Source organism: Podarcis filfolensis (genome assembly GCF_964270895.1).
Source record: "Podarcis filfolensis genome assembly, chromosome: Z".
NCBI lineage: Eukaryota > Metazoa > Chordata > Lepidosauria > Squamata > Lacertidae > Podarcis > Podarcis filfolensis.
The window spans coordinates 49014843-49034247 of NC_139617.1; the positions used below are offsets into that span (position 1 = coordinate 49014843).

A 19405-nucleotide genomic window follows, 5' to 3' on the forward strand; every position below is an offset into this window, starting at 1 on the left:
CCTGCACACCACAACCCCTCTCTCTTGCCACCCCCCCCAGCCCCGCCTTGCCCTGCAGGGGAGGTCGCAAGCAAACATTCTTGTCAGCAGTGATAGGAGCCAGCTGGGGAGGTTTAGAGCTGAGATGGATTAGGTGGTTGTGTGCTGGCAGGCTTCCTCTCCAATCCCTTTCCTCCTGCCTGGGACCCAGGAGTGTGCACGCTGCTCTCCCAGCCCAGCTGAGCCCTGGCCCCCCTCCTGGCTTCTCCTCCTGAGACCCGCCTGCCCTCCCATGTCAGCAAGGGAGCAGCCATGAACGCCCTGCGGCTTGGTGTCTTCCTGGGTGGAATTTGTCTCTTCCTGGCAGGTAACAGACAGAGGCGCCTCGTTATCCTGCCTGTGTGAGGGAGGATGCGCAGACTCCAGCCAGGGGTGGAAGGCAGCGGGGATGGTCGTACGACTCCCTTGTAGAGGGAAGATGCCTCCGTGTGGGTTAGCTGTTCAGCTAGCTGGTCTGGCTTTGGGAAAGTTTAGCTCTGGTGTGTGTGGGTGTGTGCGCGCTTGGCTGTGCCTGGAGCGTAGTGTTGTTGTTTCAGGTTCATGCTCTTGCTTCACGCTCAGATGCCCTGGGACGGGCAGGGGTCAGGGTGGAGTGCAGTGGGGGGAAGCCCTATTCCCTCTCTCCAGTAGGTAAGGACTGTGGAATGTAGCCCAGCCTCCACCACGCAAAGCAGCAAGAGTTTCTCTTCTTCCAGAACCCGGAGATTGTTTCTTGGGGTTGGTGGGAGTTGGTGGGGTTGGGTGGGGGTTCCCTTGCCCATGGAAATGGCCAGGGTGAGGTTGGTGCTTAATCCCCTGCTAAGAGATGTAGGATTCTTTAATTAGGCTGAGCTGGGGGTGAGGGGCCTGTGTGACAGGCAGGCTCTGCCCACCCAGTCTCACTCCCCTAGCGTGGGACGTTGAGGAATGCAGGGCCAGCGAATTTTTAGCTAAATGCTCATTAATCCAGTCCCCTAACACTCTGTGTGCAGTCTGTGGCACGGGTAGTAGTCCACCTTTTAGGAATGTACATTTGAGAATGGCCTTTTTTATTCTTTGCCATATATCTGTAGGGTGCTGGCACTGAGACGCGTCATGGATCAGGCTGCAGCCGAGTAGAGGATTCCAGCCTGGCAGTTGTAGACCAGCAGGCTGGCACAAAGTTGGGGGACCTGTGGTCCTCTGGATGTTGCTGGAATAGAGCTCCCCTCAATCTGATCATTCGCCACGGGGCTGGTGGGCTGTGCTGCCCTCCCACCATTTAGAAGTAGCCCCTGGCCCAAAGAAGGTGATTTCCCCCATGCTGTTCCCACCACCACCCTGGCAGGGTCCACAGGAGGTGGCTCAAATATACCTGCCAAGGAGGCTTGCAGCACAAGGGAATGACAGAGCACGTCATTCATTACTTAAGGCACAACTGTGTTGACTGCAAAACCTGCAGCCTTCTAATAGTGCCCTACTCAAGCTGGTGAGGGTGGCCAGCTTTCCCAAGAGCTCTTCAACTTTTTGCTACAGTTTAGGGGTTCTCCTCCTTTTCTGGCAGAGGAGGAAGGAGAGATTATGGGTTACGTGAAGGCCCGTCCAGCCTTCCTTCTTAATTGAGCATTAACAATGGTATGGGGTGTTAAAGGTTTTGGGGCAGACAGGCTGCTTGCTGCTGAAAGTCTGTGAGTTTTTATATCACAAGTGTCCCAGTTGGGCTTTTTTCAGTCCTGTGGTTGTGGAAGAGTAACCCTCTGAATGCCAATAATGCAAAAACATCGGGGAAACATTGCAGAACAACTAACAAAGTGTGAGAATATGTGTGGGTGGTCCAGTATGAACCCACCACATGTGTACTATTATTGTGTGAAGGACACTTTGCAGAATATACCTGCAAAAAATAAATCAGTCTGGAGGGGGTGAGGTGGCTGCCTTTAGGATTTCGGGGTGCTGCCACAGGCAGAAAGGTTGTGATGGTAAGAATGTGCTCATTTTATTTTATTTTTGCATGGAAAACTCTTTTGCATGGAAAACCCCAGCTTTTGGAAGAGGCCTGAAGTCGTGTTGTTGCACACCAAAGTTTTACCCCCTCTGCTTTTAAAGCGAACCCTCCCCCAAGAGGATATTTGCCTCCCTCTCTGCAAGAGGCTTCCCAAAACTCCCTCCCTCCCACATGAGTGTAGGTTATTTCCTGACCTGTACCAGCCTAGCTCTGAAAGGCCTAAAGCAAAACCTTCTCATTTCCGGAGAAGGGGAAAGAGGTTGCCTTCCTGAGCCTTTGCTTCAAATGAATATGTAAATACAGGCAAGTTCGCAAAGACCTCCTCTACCCCCAAAACTGAAGTATCTAAGAAATGAAGCCAGCGGAGTCGCCTTCTCTTGAGGGACCATGCCTTTTACCACGACTCATATAGCAATATTTCTCTTCGCTGGCTTAATGTATGTGTACAGTTGTGAGTGGTACTCTGTGGAGGATGGTTGTGGGTCACGTCAGGGAGATTACACAACCCCCCTTGTTCCAAAGACTGCATTATTCTTAGAGAGAGAGAGAAAGAGTTGTGAGTTTGGGGGAATGGGTCTGCAAGGTGCCTGAGTCCCTTCCAATTTGTGGGGTCTTGGATCCAGAAAGGGTTAAAGCATAGGTGGGCAAACTAAGGCCCGGGGGCTGGATCCGGCCCAATCGCCTTCTAAATCTGGCCCGTGGACGGTCTGGGAATCAGCATGTTTTTACATGAGTAGAATGTGTGCTTTCATTTAAAATGCATTTCTAGGTTATTTGTGGGGCCTGCCTGGTGTTTTCACATGAGTAGAATGTGTGCTTTTATTTAAAATGCATCTCTGGGTTATTTGTGGGGCATAGGAATTCATCCCCCCCAATATAGTCCAGCCCCCCACAAGGTCTGAGGGACAGTGGACCGGCCCCCTGCTGAAAAAGTTTGCTGACCCCTGGGTTAAAGTCTAACAACAACAGCAGCAGCAACAATTTTATTAATTATACCCCGCCCATTTGGCTGAGTTTCCCCAGCCACTCTGGCTGGCAAGTTCCTTTGTGAAATATTGGACATAGTTGCCATCTAAGCACCATCATGACTATAACAAAGGAACTGGCTTGGGGGGGGGGCAAAGGGTGGGCCCCCTCCTTCAGAGGGCTGGTAACGAGAAGACAAAATCCTGAGAGTGTTTGAGCTGAGAACTGAGCTAGAAGCAGCCAGAAGCCATGCTTGATTTCGGCTAAAACCCTTGACTGGGAGAAGCGAGGTCTTCTGGGGTGTTGGCTGTGAGCCCTTCCATTGTAGGCTCAGGCTGTATAGATACATAAATAAACCATACATCACAAAGACACCACAGTCTCCGCCATCCCTCATTCCAAGGAAGCTAGACCCTGGGTATGTGCCTGGAAGCCCTGGAACCTCTCACCCATCAGAGATTGGGTGGTGCGCAACAATATTTTATTTAGGCCAGCCCCCTCTAACTGATGCCTTCCAGGACTGCTTTGAGGTGCAGTGCAAACATCTGGAAGGCACCAGCTTAGGGGGAGACTGTTCTAGAGGCTGAGCTCTGCCCAGCTGTCCCACTCATGCCTGAGAATGCTAATTCCTTTGACAACGTAGAACAGACTCATTAAGAGGAAGGGGAGGTGCACCGTGGTGCCTGGCTACCCCTCACAAAGCCTGTTCTTACCAGAAGAGCCACCTGCGAACTGGGAATGCTCATGAAGAGTGTGGCATCACAGTGGTACCTCAGGATGCGAACAGGATGCAAGACGCGACAGTGCGTCTGTGCGTGTGTGAGTCACATTCTGCCGCTTCCGCGCATGCACGTGATGTCATTTTCACCGTCTGTGCATGCGCGAGCGGTGAAACCCGGAAGTAACACGCTCCGTTACTTCTGGGTTGCCGCGGAGTGCAACTCGAAAGCGCTCAACCTGAAGCGTATTTATCCCAAGGTATGACTGTATGTATGGGATGCGGGTGGCGCTGTGGGTTAAACCACAGAGCCTAGGACTTGCCGATCAGAAGGTCGGCGGTTCGAATCCCCGCGACGGGGTGAGCTCCCATTGCTCGGTCCCTGCTCCTGCCCACCTAGCAGTTTGAAAGCATGTCAAAGTGCAAGTAGATAAATAGGTACCGCTCCAGCGGGAAGGTAAGCGGCGTTTCCGTGTGCTGCTCTGGTTCACCAGAAGCGGCTTAATCATGCTGGCCACATGACCCAGAAGCTGTACGCCAGCTCCCTCGGCCAATAAAGCGAGATGAGTGCCACAACCCCAGAGTCGGCCACGACTGGACCTAATGGTCAGGGGTCCTGCTGCTTCTGTGTGTCACCTAAATGGAGAGTGGCCCTTAGTACGCAGGCATGCACACTCAGCATTGGCAAGAAAGTGAAGTGGAGATGGGGAGAGATTGTGGCCACTGCACAAGGAGTATGAAAGCTGAGAAGGCAGAGAAGCAGTCTGCCCCATGGAGGCAACCTTTGGCCCAGGGGCCTGAGCCACCCCATCTAAGCACCCCACCCCACTTGTGTGGACAGGAAAAGAAAAGATTAAAGAGGCAAGGAGTAGACAGAGAAGTTCAGACCCTTCTGCCCAGCACAGCACAGAGCACTGATGAGGGTGCAAATTCCCCCCTCCCCAGTCACTGGAGGATTAATTTTGTAAGGGGGGGGCTTCCTTGGCTGATGTGCACATGTGTGTATGTGTGTGCAAAAGAGTATGCATGTATTCAAGAGTCTGTTGTGACTACATACACTTTTGGATACACCCACCTGAACCATGTGCCGCCACCCCTACCCCCCCCCCCAAGAGAGTTGGCCAAGGGTGAATGCAGACGAGCCCAGTCCTGGCACAGAACCAGTGAGCCAGTGGGAATGAGCTCTGCTGGGCCACTGCTGACTGCACTGTCCCTGAAGGAAGACAGTGTTAGAGAAGAGCTCCTTTCCCAAAGCACCTGTTTGCTTTGTGGGGCTGCACAGGGTAGCCCTGCAGGCACTGCAGAGGCACCCAGCAGAGACCTGCTCTGATCCACAAACAAAGCTGGAATCAAAACAGCCCAACCTCCCAGTGGACGAAGACTCCACACTTAATTAGCCACCAGCAGGGGGCTGCCAGTTCACCAGGAGGATTAATTTAGCAGGTGGCCCCATGCGCTCCAGAGGCAACCCAGCAGAAGCCCAGCAGGCAGGCAGCTTGGTCCTGGCAAGCGTGTGGAGGGAGGGGGCAATTCTTGCCCCTGCCCCAACACACATGCCCTGGCCAAGCACCTCCTTTCCCCCAAGCCCCTGGGTGGTAAGAAAATGCTAAAATCGTCCACAGTCATGCCCCTTCTTTAGTCAGGCCAGCGTATAACTGGTGGGGAACTGGCTCCAGCTAAATCCTTTTCTCCCCCACCTCTTGCAGGCTGTCCACTGGTCAGCAACCAGATGGTCATAGTGATGTCAGCTGTCCCATTTACACTCATGTGGTTTGAAATTAACATTGTGCAGGCACAAGTATGGCATTTTGGAGTCTTGGCAACTAGTTGATTGCCAGGGCATCAAAACACTGTGCAAGCCTTTCTGAAAGCACCAAAGACCTACTGGTCTTGCAGTGAGCTGCAGGAGGTGCTTTGTCGCCCTGACAATCAGATTATTGTTGGACTTTTTATCAGTTGATTGCAGAGCTTCAAAGTATAACGCACTGCACAGAGTTTTGCAGGTTGGAAGATTTAGGACAGATAAAAAGAAGTATGTAAAGGGTAAAGGGACCCGTGACCATTAGGTCCAGTCGTGGCCGACTCTGGGGTTGCGGCGCTTATCTTGCTTTACTGGCCAAGGGAGGTGGTGTACAGCTTCTGGGTCATGTGGCCAGCAGGACTAAGCCGCTTCTGGTGAACCAGAGCAGCGCACGGAAACACCGTTTACCTTCCCGCCAGAGTGGTACCTATTTATCTACTTGCACTTTGATGTGCTTTCGAACTGCTAGGTTGGCAGGAGCAGGGACCGAGCAACGGGAGCTCACCCCGTCGCGGGGATTCGAACCGCTGACCTTCTGATTGTCAAGCCCTAGGCTCTGTGGTTTAACCCACAGTGCCACCTGCATCCCTAAAAATAAGTATAGCATGTAGTTAAAACCATGGAACACTCTCGCACAGGAGGCAGTCATGGCATGAACCTAGATGCCTTCAAAAGAGGAATAGAAAAATTCACGGAAGAGAAGAGGGCTAGCGATGGCTCCTGGCCACAATGACTCTTCTCTACGTCCACGGCTGAAAGGCAGTAATTCTTCTGAATCCCAGTTGCTGGAAGTCGCAGGAGACTGAGTATTGCTCTTGCACTCAGCTCCTGCTTGCGGTTTTCTCACAGGCATCTGGTTGACCACTGAGAGAAGAGGATGCTGGACTAGATGGGTCACTGGCCTGATCCAGAACAAAACCATTGCTGTTGCAGAGAGCAAGGGTGGCAGTGTGGGTAGAGTTTTGGGACTGGGCTAAAGAACTCAGGGTTCGAATCCCCACACAGTCATGAAGCTCCCCAGGTGATCTTGGGCAGTCACTAACTCACGTACCTCACTAACCTAATGTACTTCAGCATTTGGTTGTGAGGATTAAATGGGGAGGGGGTAACTGCATAGAGCACCTTGAGCTCCTTGGAGGAAAGGTGCGATGAAATAATAACTTCAAAGCACAGCTGTTCCTGATGCCCAGGCCCACCAGCACAATAGGAGCCTGTGCAGCTTCACATAGCCAAATGGTGCCTAAACATTTATTTGCTAGTGCAGGGACTTGCCAAGGCCATTAGATGGCGTTGTTGTTGTTGTTGTTGTTGATTACTGCATTTTTCGCTTTATAAGACACACCTTTTCCCTCCTAAAAAGTAAGGGGAAATGTGTGTGCGTCTTATGGAGTGAATGCAGGCTGCGCAGCTATCCCAGAAGCCAGGACAGCAAGAGGGATCGCTGCGCAGCGAAAGCAGAGACCCCTCTTGCTGTTCTGGCTTCCGGGATTCAGAATATATATATATATATATATATATATATATATATATATATATATATATATTTGTTTCCCTCCTCCAAAAACTAGTTGCGTCTTATGGTCTGGTGTGTCTTGTGGAGCGAAAAATCCGGTGCCTGCCCTTCACCCTAAGGCCCCAGGGTGGGGTATCACATTAAAACACAATATAGAATGCAGCCTAAAGCAGCTTATCATCACAAAAAGAAAGCCACGATAGAGTGGTGCAATTTCAGCATTCACAGGAAGCTGTATAGTGAAGGTGCAAGGTGCACCTCTGTGGGGGAAGGAGTTCTACAGCTGAGAGGCTGCCACAGAGAAGGCTCTGTCCCAGGCCTCCCTCTGAATTTCCCAGGGCAGCAGAAGTACCAAGAGGGCTCTCTCTGCTGATCTTAACATCTGAGAGGGTCTGCAAGGAATGAAGTGGCCTCTCAGATATTAGGGGGCCTGCATAGCTTTAGGGCTTTACACGCAAATGCACCGGCCCTCTTTCTGTAATAGCTGGCTCCTGAATCTCAAGCAGCATTGAGGAAATTAATCTCTCCCTTCACACTGACATAAGAACAGCTTTGAAGCGCACTACCTTCTCTCCATTCTTAGGTGGGAGCATGAAATCCTCAGGCACCCATCTTTGCAAGGGTGGCTATAGTTGTGTCTCCAAAGGTTAGCTTGCACACTCCCTCTTCCTGCAGTGCTTCCATGCCTGCCTGCAGGGCAAAGGCAGGACCAAATTCCACATTCCTCTCGTGCTCTGGTTCCTCCCAAACCTGCAGGCCAGGCGTAATAATGCCATTAAGTGGAATAATCCAGGCTTTGTTTATCTGTGCAGCTGTCTTGGTGGATTAGTAGGAAGCTGGGTTAGGGGGTTGGAGGGGTAATAGGCCTTCTTAATCAAGGGTTTGCTCTCATTACCAGCCCACTAGCAAAGAAGGACACCACTTCCCTTCTGCCAGGCCTGATTCGTAGCCTCTCTTCACCCCGCTGTAGTGAACCCAGCAGATGCTTTAGCTCCTTTGCTGCAGTGGAAGCAGCAAAGCAAGTGGTGGGCTTGTGTGTCAGGGTTGGGAGTGGTGTCTCTCAGCAAACAGTTCCCACTTCAACTTACCCCTTCCTTCCTTCCTTCCTTCCTTCCTTCCTTCCTTCCTTCCTTCCTTCCTTCTGGTGTACGCCAGGTGTGGAATGTGCCACTGACATTGACGAGTGCGAAGACCACCCCTGCCAAAACGGAGGAGCCTGCGAAGATGGCATCGCTGACTACATCTGCCATTGCATCCTTGGTCCAAACGGCATTGCCTGGGGTGGGAAGAACTGCTCTGTGGAGCTGACCGGGTGCCAGAACCACAGCTGCCAAAACGAGGCCTTGTGCATCCCCACCTACCAGTCTGAGTCCCACGGCCACCTGTGCCGCTGCCACCCTGGCTTCTATGGCTCCACCTGTTCCACGCCAACCACCTTCTCCTTCACAGCCAGTGTCTACCTCTTCATCAACATGACTGCAGACGACAAGAGTGCCAGGGAGGCACCAGAGGGGCACAAAGCCAGTGTGGCTCTCCGGTTCCGGACCACCCTCCCCGATGCCATCCTCTTCTACCGAGGCCAGCCAGGAGAGCACCTTCTTCTGGAGCTCTCTGGTGGCCTCCTGCGAGTGACACTTTTGATGCGGGACACTCCGTTGTCTTTCACCTTGGAGGCACCGAAGGTGGCCGATGGCCATTGGCACAAGGCAGAAGTCCTGCTGCAGGATTCTCTCATGCTCAAACTTTGGCATGAAGCCTGTGCTGGGGGTGTCTGCTTGCATAGCAGCCCGATTGGAGAGGGAGCCCCCATTTCATTCCTGCCCTCCTTTTTGCACATATATATTGGAGGAGTTGAAGAGGACTTAAGGCCTAATCCAACAAAGAGTTTCCTTGGTTGCTTGGAAGACTTGCAGATTGATTCTAAGGTTGTTTTGCCACAGGAGGTGATCGGACTGAAAGCCCCTGGGTTTGAGCTGGGCTGCGAGAGGACAGAGTGGTGTCACTCCCAGCCCTGTTCACATGGCGGCCAGTGCATTGACCTCTGGGCAGACTTCCGCTGTCACTGTGCTCGGCCTTACGAAGGCCGTACATGCGCCTATGGTGAGTAATGAGTGAGAGTGCCTGTCGGCCCCTCGGAGAGGGAGGTGGGTTGGCTTGGAAGCAATTCTCTGTTTGGGGGAGGTGATGTAGGCCTGGGGTGGAGAGGTTGCAGTTCACGGCTCATGTGCTTGATCTTATGGCGATAGAGGCAATTCTCCTGGGCACCCACTGTAGACCCAACAAAGAGCCACAACAAAGTGATGCTGGGTGCTCTTCTCCAATGCTCAAGGGCAGGCAATTGCACACACAGCAAATTATGGCCGTGAAGGTTGCAATTGCCAGTGCCTAGGTTCTGCTGTGGTTCTTCTGCAGAACCTCAGCCATTTCGAAAGGTCCCAGAGGGATGATGAATGGGTTGAGACCAGCCTAGTGGTCTCAGAATGGTTCTGTTCTGATGCTCCCTTCAGCTCAGAGTTGCCATGCATTGTTCTTTCTTCCTCAGAGTCTCCTGCAGGAACTTTCAGCCAAGACAACTCCTCAAGCTTTGCTGCCTTTGCAGTTAGCAGCAGTCTCGGGGCAAACTTTAACCTTTCGTTTTTCATCCGAACTCTGAGGCCCAGTGGTCTGGTGACCCAAATCAGCAACCAAAGTGAAGTTTTCCTCACAGTGTATCTGAAGGATGGCCAGCTCCAGCTGGAGGCACCTTCTGCTGCTCCCATTGGGCCAACTGGGCAGCTGGCGGATGGCACCAGGCACTTTGTGGTGCTTTCTTTCCACAATGGTCTTGTTTACACCAGCCTTTTAGGCAGAGAGGAGGAACTGGGACCCCTGGTGGTGACTCCTCTCCCTCCTGGCTTCGTGGTTCATGTGGGTGGACTCCCGGACCAAGACAGTGCTGCCTCGTGGGGAGGGCCTTTTAAAGGCTGCCTTCAGGATGTTCGACTCAATGACTGGCAGATGCAGTTTGCCCCTCATCTGACTGCTAACCACAGTGGCCCACAAGAGAGGCTTGTGGGGCAAACCACCAACGTTGGTTTCGGATGCACCTCTGATGACACCTGCAAGGTAAGGAGAATGCCAGAAGTTGTCTGTCTCTGCTGAGAATGGCACTATAGTACAGCCTTCGCAAGCCTGGTGCCCTCCAGATGTTTTGGACTACAATTCACATCAGCATAGAGTTGTAGTCCAAAACATCTGGAGGTGACAGCAAGTTGGCAGAGGCCAACTTGTACCTCTGTGAACTGAAGGGCAGAAGGAGGCCACAGGCCTAATGAGCTCAGTGATGGTTTCCTCAAGTGGCCACCAGCATTCCCTTGCAAGCCCACAAGCAGGATACGCCTCCAGCAGCTGGCAACTGGAGGTATCCTGCAAGGGAGTCACACCTTGTGAAGAGAACTATATCAGGGCCATCCAAGCAACCCATGGAACAAATTCCATAGGAGGTGTGTGAAATGGGGTTTACTTTTGCCAGACAGTTATGACATTTGTTTTTGTTTATAGTTTAGAAACAAGGCAAGAAACAGTGAGGAACACACATAACAGAGGTGTACAAAGTATGTGTGATGCGTAGAAAGCAGACAGAGATGCATTTTTCCTCTCTCAAAACTCATATGGATGTCCAAGGAAGCCGAATGTTGGAAGATTCAGGACCAACAAAAGAAATTATTTCTTAAACTGTGAAACTCCCACTGCAAGAGGCTGTGATGGTCACCAATTTGGGTGGCTTCAAAAGAGGACGGGACAAATTCGTGCAGGAGAATAAGGCTAATCGTTGGCTAGTAGCCATGATGGCTGTGTCCTACCTCTCCTGTCAGAGGCAGTATGTCTCAGTACCAGTTTCTGGGACAAATCTCAACTGTGGGAGCTGCTGTTGTACTGAGGTCCTGTTTGTGGGCTTCTGGTTGGCCACTGTGGAAGTGAGTTCTGAACATTTCTGTTCCAACTACCTGATATAAATGAGCTGTTGAGAGATTGCAAATGGGCTAATGGGTGCATGCAAAGCGGAGCCCAGGAGAATTTGTGCACAATTGCTCTGCCAGTTTCCTCCCCAGCGACAGAGTAGCAAAGGAAGCAACCTTATCTTGAGCCAGACCATCTAGACCAGTGTTGTCTACTCTGGCTGACAGCAGGTCTCCAGGGTTTCAGACAGGTGTCCTTCTTAGCCTTACTTGGAGATGCTGGAGATTGAACCTGGACCTTCTGGATGCAAAGCATGTACTCCGTCTATGGTCTTCCTGCAAGAACAGCAGAGGAAGCCGCTGTTCACTAAGTCTATTTAGCTCAGTGTTGTGGACACAGACTTGCAGTCTCTTTCTGGGTTTCAGACAGGTGGGCATGCCAAGCCCTACCTGGAGATGCTGAGAAGTTCACTGGGACCTTCTGCATGCAAAGCATCTCCCCCACCTCTTTTTCCATGACACACTTAAGCAAGAGGGGCAGTGAGTCCCAGTTTGCCAGGGGAAAGGCCTGCACAGTAGCTCATGCAGGGCTGTTACCACCACTTCACTGTTGCTCTTGCCTTAGCACTGGCTTGGCATGGAGGTGAATGCCAAGGGGGGGGGTCACCTTAGATAGCCCTTGCTAACCTGGTCCCCCCCAGCTGTTTTGGACTACAATTCCCATCAACCCCAGCAAACCAGGCTGGTGAAGGGTGGTCTAGAAGCTTACATGTTTCCAGCATTTCCTTCCTATGTTCTTCCTCCTTACGCTGTCAAAGGACCAGGGATTGGGCAGGCAGGAGTAACAGCATTAACCTGGCAAGGTGGAGTATGGACTGTCCTTTGCCTCTCTCCTCTATTCAGCATGTGCTCATGGTCTCTCTCTTTGTCCCCATCCAGCTTCTCACTCCCTCGCTTGGCCCTCAGATGAGCATCTTCTGCCACAAGGGCAACTGCATGCATGCATTGCAACCTTTCTGTCTTGAATTGGCTTGGGGCTAAAGGCACCTCTTGCACACACAGAGATCTAGAAAGAAGGTTTTTTTGGCAGGGGGAAATTTGATCCAGTGCACCCAGTGCACCACCTACACAGAGACACACAGATGCAGGGACCCCCCCCCCCCGGCCACCACTTCTCTTTCTCTGTAGTAAGGTACAGAGGGACAATGCTCCATCTTTATGGAGCTTAAAAGCATCCAGCTCATTAGTACAAAGAGAGATTCCCCCAGACTAGATCAATTCCACTCGATAATAACTTGGCCTCAGACCTCTCCTAAAGTACCCAGTGCAAACGAGAAGCCAAGTCCCAGCTTTCCAGTTGTTACAAATGGGGAGGGAGCAGAAAATCTTAGAGACGGTATCCTGAGCACAGTGCTCTCCCTCACACCACCAAAGCTGCCACCAGAGTCTTGCTTGCAGCAGAAAAGAAAAGTACAAAGAGGCAGACATGGGTGGTGAGAAAGTGAAAATAGCAGAAAAGTCGAGAGTAAGCATGAGAAACTGCCATTTCTCCATGTAGCTCACTATGATCTATGCTGACTGCCAGGGGCTCTGCAGGGTTACAGAGAGGAGGCACTCAGACCCCACCTGGCGATGCCAGGGAGAGAACCTGGGACCTCCTAGCACTACCACTGAGCTAGACACCTTCTAGCTAGGGTTGGAAATTCAGTTGCTAGCCATGCATCCCACCGTTTTCATCCAACGGCAACTACGGCTCCCAGGCATTCCTCATCCAAATCTGCTAGCCTTCCCCCTGCCCCTCAGACCCCCAGCAATGCATGTCTCTCCAAAGCAAAAGGAAGAGTGGACCCTGTTCCTCCTCCTCCTCCTCTGACCAGGCTCCTTTCTTGTCTTTCAGTCTGGGCCATGCCTCAATGGCGGCCAGTGCACCGTCACATGGAATGACTTCAGCTGCAGCTGCCCAGCCAACTTCACAGGCAAGCGCTGCCACGAGAGAGTCTGGTGCATGAGTGAGCTGTGTCCTCAAGCCACAACCTGCGTGGATGTCCCTTCCGGCTATGTCTGTAAGCATCATGCAAGGGCCAAAGAGAACCTGAAGCAAGAAGCGCAAGAGCCTCCCCTTCTCTATCATTCATTTAAAGAATTTATAAGAAAATAAGAGTAGCATGCCGGATCAGGCCCAAGGCCCATTTAGTCCAGCATCCTGTTTTCACAGTGGCCAACCAGAGGTTTGTAGGACAGCAGGAAGAGTGCAAGAGCACTCTCCTTTTCTGCGGTTTCCAACAACAATTCAAAAGCATAATTTCCTCCATCTGCGAAGGTAGAGCCCAGCCATCGTGGCTGGTAACCCATCAGTCGCCCTCTCCTCAGTGAATTCTGCATAAACCACTTAATACAGAATGCATAAGCAGTGAACAAGAGTATCTGAAACTGCATGAGATAAAACCAATCATAAAACAAGTCTGCAAATTACAATAAAGCCCCTAATTGCAGATCGTATCAGCAGTGGACTAAAATCTCCCCACGCTTCACAGTGACTAATGCAGGTAAATATCCCTGTTCCCCCCATGCCCCCTCATCCTTTAAAATGCTCACTGTGGGCGAGAGCAGAAGAGCCTGCTGGATCAGAGCAAAGGCCCCTCTAGTCCAGCTTCCTGTTCTCAGTGGTGGACCCCTTGCCCCAGCAGGAAGTCCGTAAGCAGGAGATGGGCACAACGCAGCCCTTCTCACTTGTGATTCTGAGCAGTGAGTGTTTAGAGGCATACTGCCTTCAACAGACCACAAATTTGCCATGGAAGTTTGCTTTAGGGGGCAAAGTATCCTTCTTTAGTGGCCTCATGCATGTGTCATGAAACTTGTGGCTAGGATTGGCACCAAGAAAGATATAGACAGTGATGCTCCTCAGTACACAGGGATAGTCAGTGCTGCTCTCTCTTGGAAGATGCCTTCAAGTGGGGATCCTTGTTATTTTCATGGGAGCTCCCCCCCCCACCTGCCTCCTCTGACTGCCATGTTCACCTTCTCCTCCTTGCAGGTCTGGCCACGGCCACATTTCATGAGCGCGACGCAGCTGAATTCACAGCCAATGCGTCCATCACCAGAGCCCTTCATAGCCTCCGCCTGGACTTCAGAACAAGGGACCAAGACAGCATCTTGCTGCGGGCCATGGTGGCTGTGGATTCCCTTCTGGTGGCCATCCAGAACTCCTCTCTGCTGGTAGAGATCAGGAGTGGGAACGGCGTCGAGGGGGCAAACCTCCTCGGCCAGGTGCCAGTCTCGGATGGCGCCTGGCACACGCTTTTGCTGTCCATGGAAGATCCCTTGGCTCTCTCGTCAAGATGGCACCTTTGTCTGGATGGGTCCATCAACACAACCCTCCAGGGCAATGCTGGGAACCTGGACTTTCTGAAGAGCAACGCCCTCATTGTCCTGGCTGAAAACTTCACTGGCTGCCTTGGACACGCAGATGTGGGTGGAGTGCTCCTGCCACTGGCCGCCCCCACCGCGTACCCACAGCCAGAACAGTTCCTACAGACAAACAGCCGGGCAACCCTTCTTGGCTGCCAGGGGCAAGACGTCTGTGCCTCCAGCCCATGCCTCCACCAGGGCACCTGCCAGGACCTCTTCAACGCCTTCAGCTGCGCCTGCAGTCCTGGGTGGGAGGGGCCGCTGTGCGAGGCCAACATTGACGACTGCAAGTCCAGCCCCTGCCTCCATGGCACCTGCATAGATGAAGTGGCTGATTTCCAGTGCAACTGCGAGAAGGGCTACATTGGGAAGCGCTGCCACATTAACGTGGACGACTGCATTAGGCACCAGTGCCAGAATGGTGGGACCTGTGTGGATGGGGTCTACAGCTACTCCTGCAAGTGCCCCCCACAGTACACAGGCCCTCACTGCGAGTAGGTGTCCCCCCAACCCCTGCCCCCTAAGGATGGTTCTGGAGGGAGCAGAGCTTCCAGGGATGGTGCTGGGAAGATTAGCCTGAAGCAAGCTGTTTGTTTGTTTCCGTGTTTTTATTTATATTTAAACACAATTACCAAGCAAATTGTTGTCTTCCAGGGCAAATGTGCAGATGTTGAGCCTTGCATGCAGTCATCCACATGGCATCAAAACAGACTTTTGGGAAATCTTCTATGCTGCAGATTAAGCTCGCGTCCACAGGGCATACACTTCAATCTAGAGCATTAAGATAATTTTTCCGTAGTGGCTGCTGCAATTGAGACAGAAGGGAGATTACTGCACTACAGTTAATAACCAATACACTGTTTCTTTACTGATGCCTTTTGCACGCTGCTCCACAGCAAAACGTTCCCTAAGCAGCTCGTGATAAACAAGTAAAAGAAAACCTTAAATCAAAACAAGAAACCATTAAAAGACGAGAGAGACCTGGCATGTTTAGGAAGCAGGCTTATAGCGTGGAAAAGTTCCATTTCTTTCAGTAATTCAACTTAAAAGGTGAAACTAATATATGAGATTGACTCATGACATGCAAAGCGAGATATGCTTCTACTTCTCCGAGGTCCAATCTTGCTCCATTTGCAATCCTTGTTTTGCAGATTTCATTGAATATTCTAATTTTCTGAGATGGTTCATTTGGGGTTTTCATCAGCTGTACGCCAGGATCATCACAATTGTAACAAATCAAGGCTTGACATATCTTGCTTGGCATGTCACGAGTCTATCTCATATACTAGTTTCACCTTTCAAGTTGAATTACTGAAAGAAAGGAACTTTTCTGCGATATTCTAATTTTTCGAGTTTCACCTGTAGTTTAGCCTGACTAGTGGAGTCTCTCTGGGGCTCCAGGCAAGAGTCTCTCCCATACCTACCTGGAGGTGACGGTGGGGGTTGGACCTGAGACCTTCAGCATGCAAAGCAGGTGCTTGGTCACTGAGCTGAAGCCCTTTGAGTTGCAATGAAACAGGACCTGCTGCACCTCCGAAATGCAAAGCAGAGGTCTGGATCGCCCAAGTCTCTCAAAAAGCCTGGGTGGACCAAGAAGCCCCTGCCTGGCACTGAAAGGGCTATGTCGCTGGTGCCAGGAACTGAGCTTCCCTGGGAAGAGAAGGCTTGCCTGCCTCACTGCATTTGGCCTCTGGAAGGACCTTAGAGGGTCAGATGCATATGGGTCAAAGTGGGCGTGGCCAAAGGGTATCTATTTCTTGTATCTATTACAAGTGCAGATGTGCCAGCACTGCCAGTGATTGTTTTGATTTTGTTAAAAGTCCCTCCCCCTTTTAAACAAACCTAGAAAATGTATGCTGTATAAATAATAAGGATTCTTACAATCTTCTTCTTCTTCCAACCAGGTGGCCGTTCCCTCCTGAGCAATGCGGGAAGAACTTCACCTGCCTGAATGGCGGCAAGTGCATGAGTGGCGTCTGGGGAGCCAACTGCACCTGCAAGCCAGGCTACACAGGCAGAAGGTAGGAGCAGACTTCCCCACTGCAGGCCAGGCCAGTGGCCCAAGGAGACCAGCAACTGGTTTGTTCAAAAGAGCAGCTTGGCTGTTTTCACAGAATGCCTTCTCATTGTATTACCCTTTAAAAACAATCCTCTATATATCCAAATTGTATCTGTATAATACTGAGTTTACAACTGCACACAGAATATCAAATGGCAATGGAAACCAGAAATTCCCAACAACCTCATTTCAGTGAGGAGTTTCTCTCGTTCCTGCAAATAGGCTACAGCTTCTGATTCCTTAGAGCAGAGTGTTAAGTTGTGGGTGAACATATCAGACGACACAGCAGTTCTTCAAACAGCTCTTGTTTATTCACAGGCCAGAACAGAACTGAACTGAAGGGTTCAGCCAGCCTGCTTATATAGAGCTCCAGTACAACGTAACTGTAACAACTTTCTGTGACTATCCAATCACTGAACGTCACTTTCGATCCTTCATTTGCATAACTATCTACAGTATCCATCCAATCACTGAATGTCACTTTCGATCCTTCATTTGCATAACTATCTACAGTATCCCCCTGCTGGCCCAGGGTGAGAACTTCAGTACATAACACAGAGGTTTTCAACCTTTTTGAGTCCATGGCTCCCTCAACCAACTCCATTCTTTCTGTGGCTCCCCTGTGGGGCTCAGGAGCCCAGTTACGTCCCCCCTTGCCTGCAGAGCTGGCAGCCCCTCACCCTTTTTCGAACACTTTCCCTTGTGGAGTGTTCCCTCAGCCTCCTCTCCTCTCCCCTCTCCCTGGGAGTCCTCTGGGCAGCTGCTGTCCCTGGTCTCTGAGCTGCCCCCCCCAAAGAGAGATGCCTCCTCACACTGCCCCACAGGGGCTGGGGAAGCACCCCCTGGCCAGCCCCAGAGGCACACCATTCGCCTGGGGAGCTTATAGCCAGGGCTGCTGCAACAAACAGCTGTGCAAGCCTTGGGGAGGCAGAGATAGAGGAGGGCATCAGAGGAGGGAGGGAAGGAAGGGAAGAGGGACAGAGGCCAGGGTTGCCCAAGGCACCCCTGACCATCCTTCAAGGCACCCCAGGGGGCCATGACACACTGGTTGAAAACCACTGCCTTAGAGGAAAGATCTTTATCAGATCTCACTTTCAATCAATGCTCTGGTTCACCAAAGGTCATTGAGAAATAGTTGCAATTCACACTTACTCAGTCTTCCTTTATAGAAAATTTGCTTTTGGGTACCAAACTGCTTCTGTATAAAATGCAAGCTGCCTGAAAGTCTCCACAAGACTAAGGATGTGGTTATAAATCTATGAGTGCAGTATAGATACTATTTGGATATATTTGGGTCTCTTTGTTGTGTGTAGAGACTATTGCCACGAGAGACTCACACAAAGCACACAGTTGGCCTGTCCTTATTGCACCAAGAAGAGCAAACCACCCTAAGATGCAGTTGACCAGTAAGCCAGCTGGACCTGTGGGAGGGCTGGAGCCCACAGATGGGAGCGAGCAGGAAGTGGGAAACTGACCTTTTCAGCTTTTGGTGCCTTTCAAGAAGAGAGACCTCTGGCTGTTTCTAAGCAGGTGCTGCTGAGAGTGCAAAGCCCACCATGGCAGCTGAGTCTTCCACAGGGCCGGCCCTTGCAGTACAGTTAGCTTGCCCCTGGAGGAAAGCCTCTCCAGCTTGCTGAGTTCACCCACTGAAGAGGCAGAGCCCCAAGCCAACCCCTCCCCTCCCCTTCAGGTGCCTACTGCAACGCCATCATTTCTTTTGGGCCAAGGCTGACTCTTGCCGATTTCTTTTGCAGATGCCAGATCAACATCAATGACTGCGACCCCAATCCCTGCCAGAATGGGGGGACCTGCCAGGATTCCGTAAACCGGTATCGATGTGTGTGCAGTGCCAGCTACACTGGGGAGCGATGTGACATTGACGTAAGCCAATGCTTCTTGTGCGTAGTGGTGGGTCAGGCTTTTGTCTCTTAAGGCTAAGGCAGTTTGGCCGAGAGGGAAAGGAACTGTTTAAAAATCCTGGTCGGATTCAGAGGCAGGGTGGGGGGCGCTGGGTCTCCTCCCCACAACTCTTGCACAAGGAGAGTTCAGCATTTGCACTCAGAACTCGTTTTCAACATCGGGCCAAAATGCTCTCTCTCTGTCCTTGGAGGTTTTGAAGCAGAGGTTCGATAGTCAACTGTCACCTATTGTTTAGCCGAGATTCCTGCCTTGCAGGGGGTTGGACTAGATGACCCTCAGGACCCTCCCAATTCTATGATTCTATGAAAATGCAATCAAATAACTACCATTAGCATATTCCCTGCACAATTTTTTGGATGGTTGTGAAATTCAGAAAGTTTTAAGTATTAATGGGGGGGCATAGGTCAGTGATGAAGTGTGAGGGAACAGGGTCCCCAGGAGGTGAAGAGGGACAGGGAAGCACATTGTTGGTCAAGTGCCCTGGGGAGAGGGGTCTGTGCCTGTATGTATTGAGGGCCAGGAAATCTATATGGATTTTAAAATAAGGCTAAGAATACCCTAACCGAGAATGCTGCTTGCTTGTGGTGGGAGAGAGGTACTTGACGCTTTGCTCAGCCGACAGGGGAATAGGTCTGTGTTGGGCGGGCTTCTCTTCACCTGCCCTGCATGCTCCTCCTTGCATGGAATGTGGTTGCATGTGGGTGACTGGGAACTGGTAACACACTAACCTTGACTGCATGAACCTGCCCTTAATGCCATTGCATGTCTGCAGGGGAGACAGGCTCTCTGCTGTTGCTGTTGCAGCTGTGCCTCCTCCGGCTGATGCTTCTAAACAAGCCCTTTGTTTAGAAGCCTTTGCATGCCTGAGTCTGAGGCAGCAGCCCCACTGCCTCCAGGGGTCTTGGCGCTGGTCCCTTCCCGTGGGCTTCCTGCATGCCGATGCTTGCTCTGCTGCCTCTTCTCTTTCATTTCTAGACCACAACTAACCTGTGTGTCTGGCTCTGAACAGTGCACCCTCTGCAGCCTGGCCCCTTCGCCCCATTGTGATGCTGTCTGGTGGGACAGAGCCTCATGAAATCT

At 51.4% G+C, this 19405-nt stretch overlaps 1 protein-coding gene across 2 annotated transcripts in view; it reads left to right on the top strand.

Annotated features, from left to right (window-relative positions):
• The window catches only part of CRB2 (crumbs cell polarity complex component 2), a 67136-nt gene that overhangs the window by 40847 nt on the left and 6884 nt on the right, over positions 1 to 19405 (top strand). For both annotated transcript variants that reach the window (XM_083597150.1, XM_083597151.1), the window contains exons 7-12: positions 8156 to 9100; positions 9543 to 10105; positions 12836 to 13001; positions 13973 to 14840; positions 16251 to 16367; positions 18160 to 18286. In XM_083597150.1, coding sequence (XP_083453276.1) covers positions 8156 to 9100; positions 9543 to 10105; positions 12836 to 13001; positions 13973 to 14840; positions 16251 to 16367; positions 18160 to 18286 — 2786 coding nt within the window. The remainder of the gene's footprint in view (positions 1 to 8155; positions 9101 to 9542; positions 10106 to 12835; positions 13002 to 13972; positions 14841 to 16250; positions 16368 to 18159; positions 18287 to 19405) is intronic.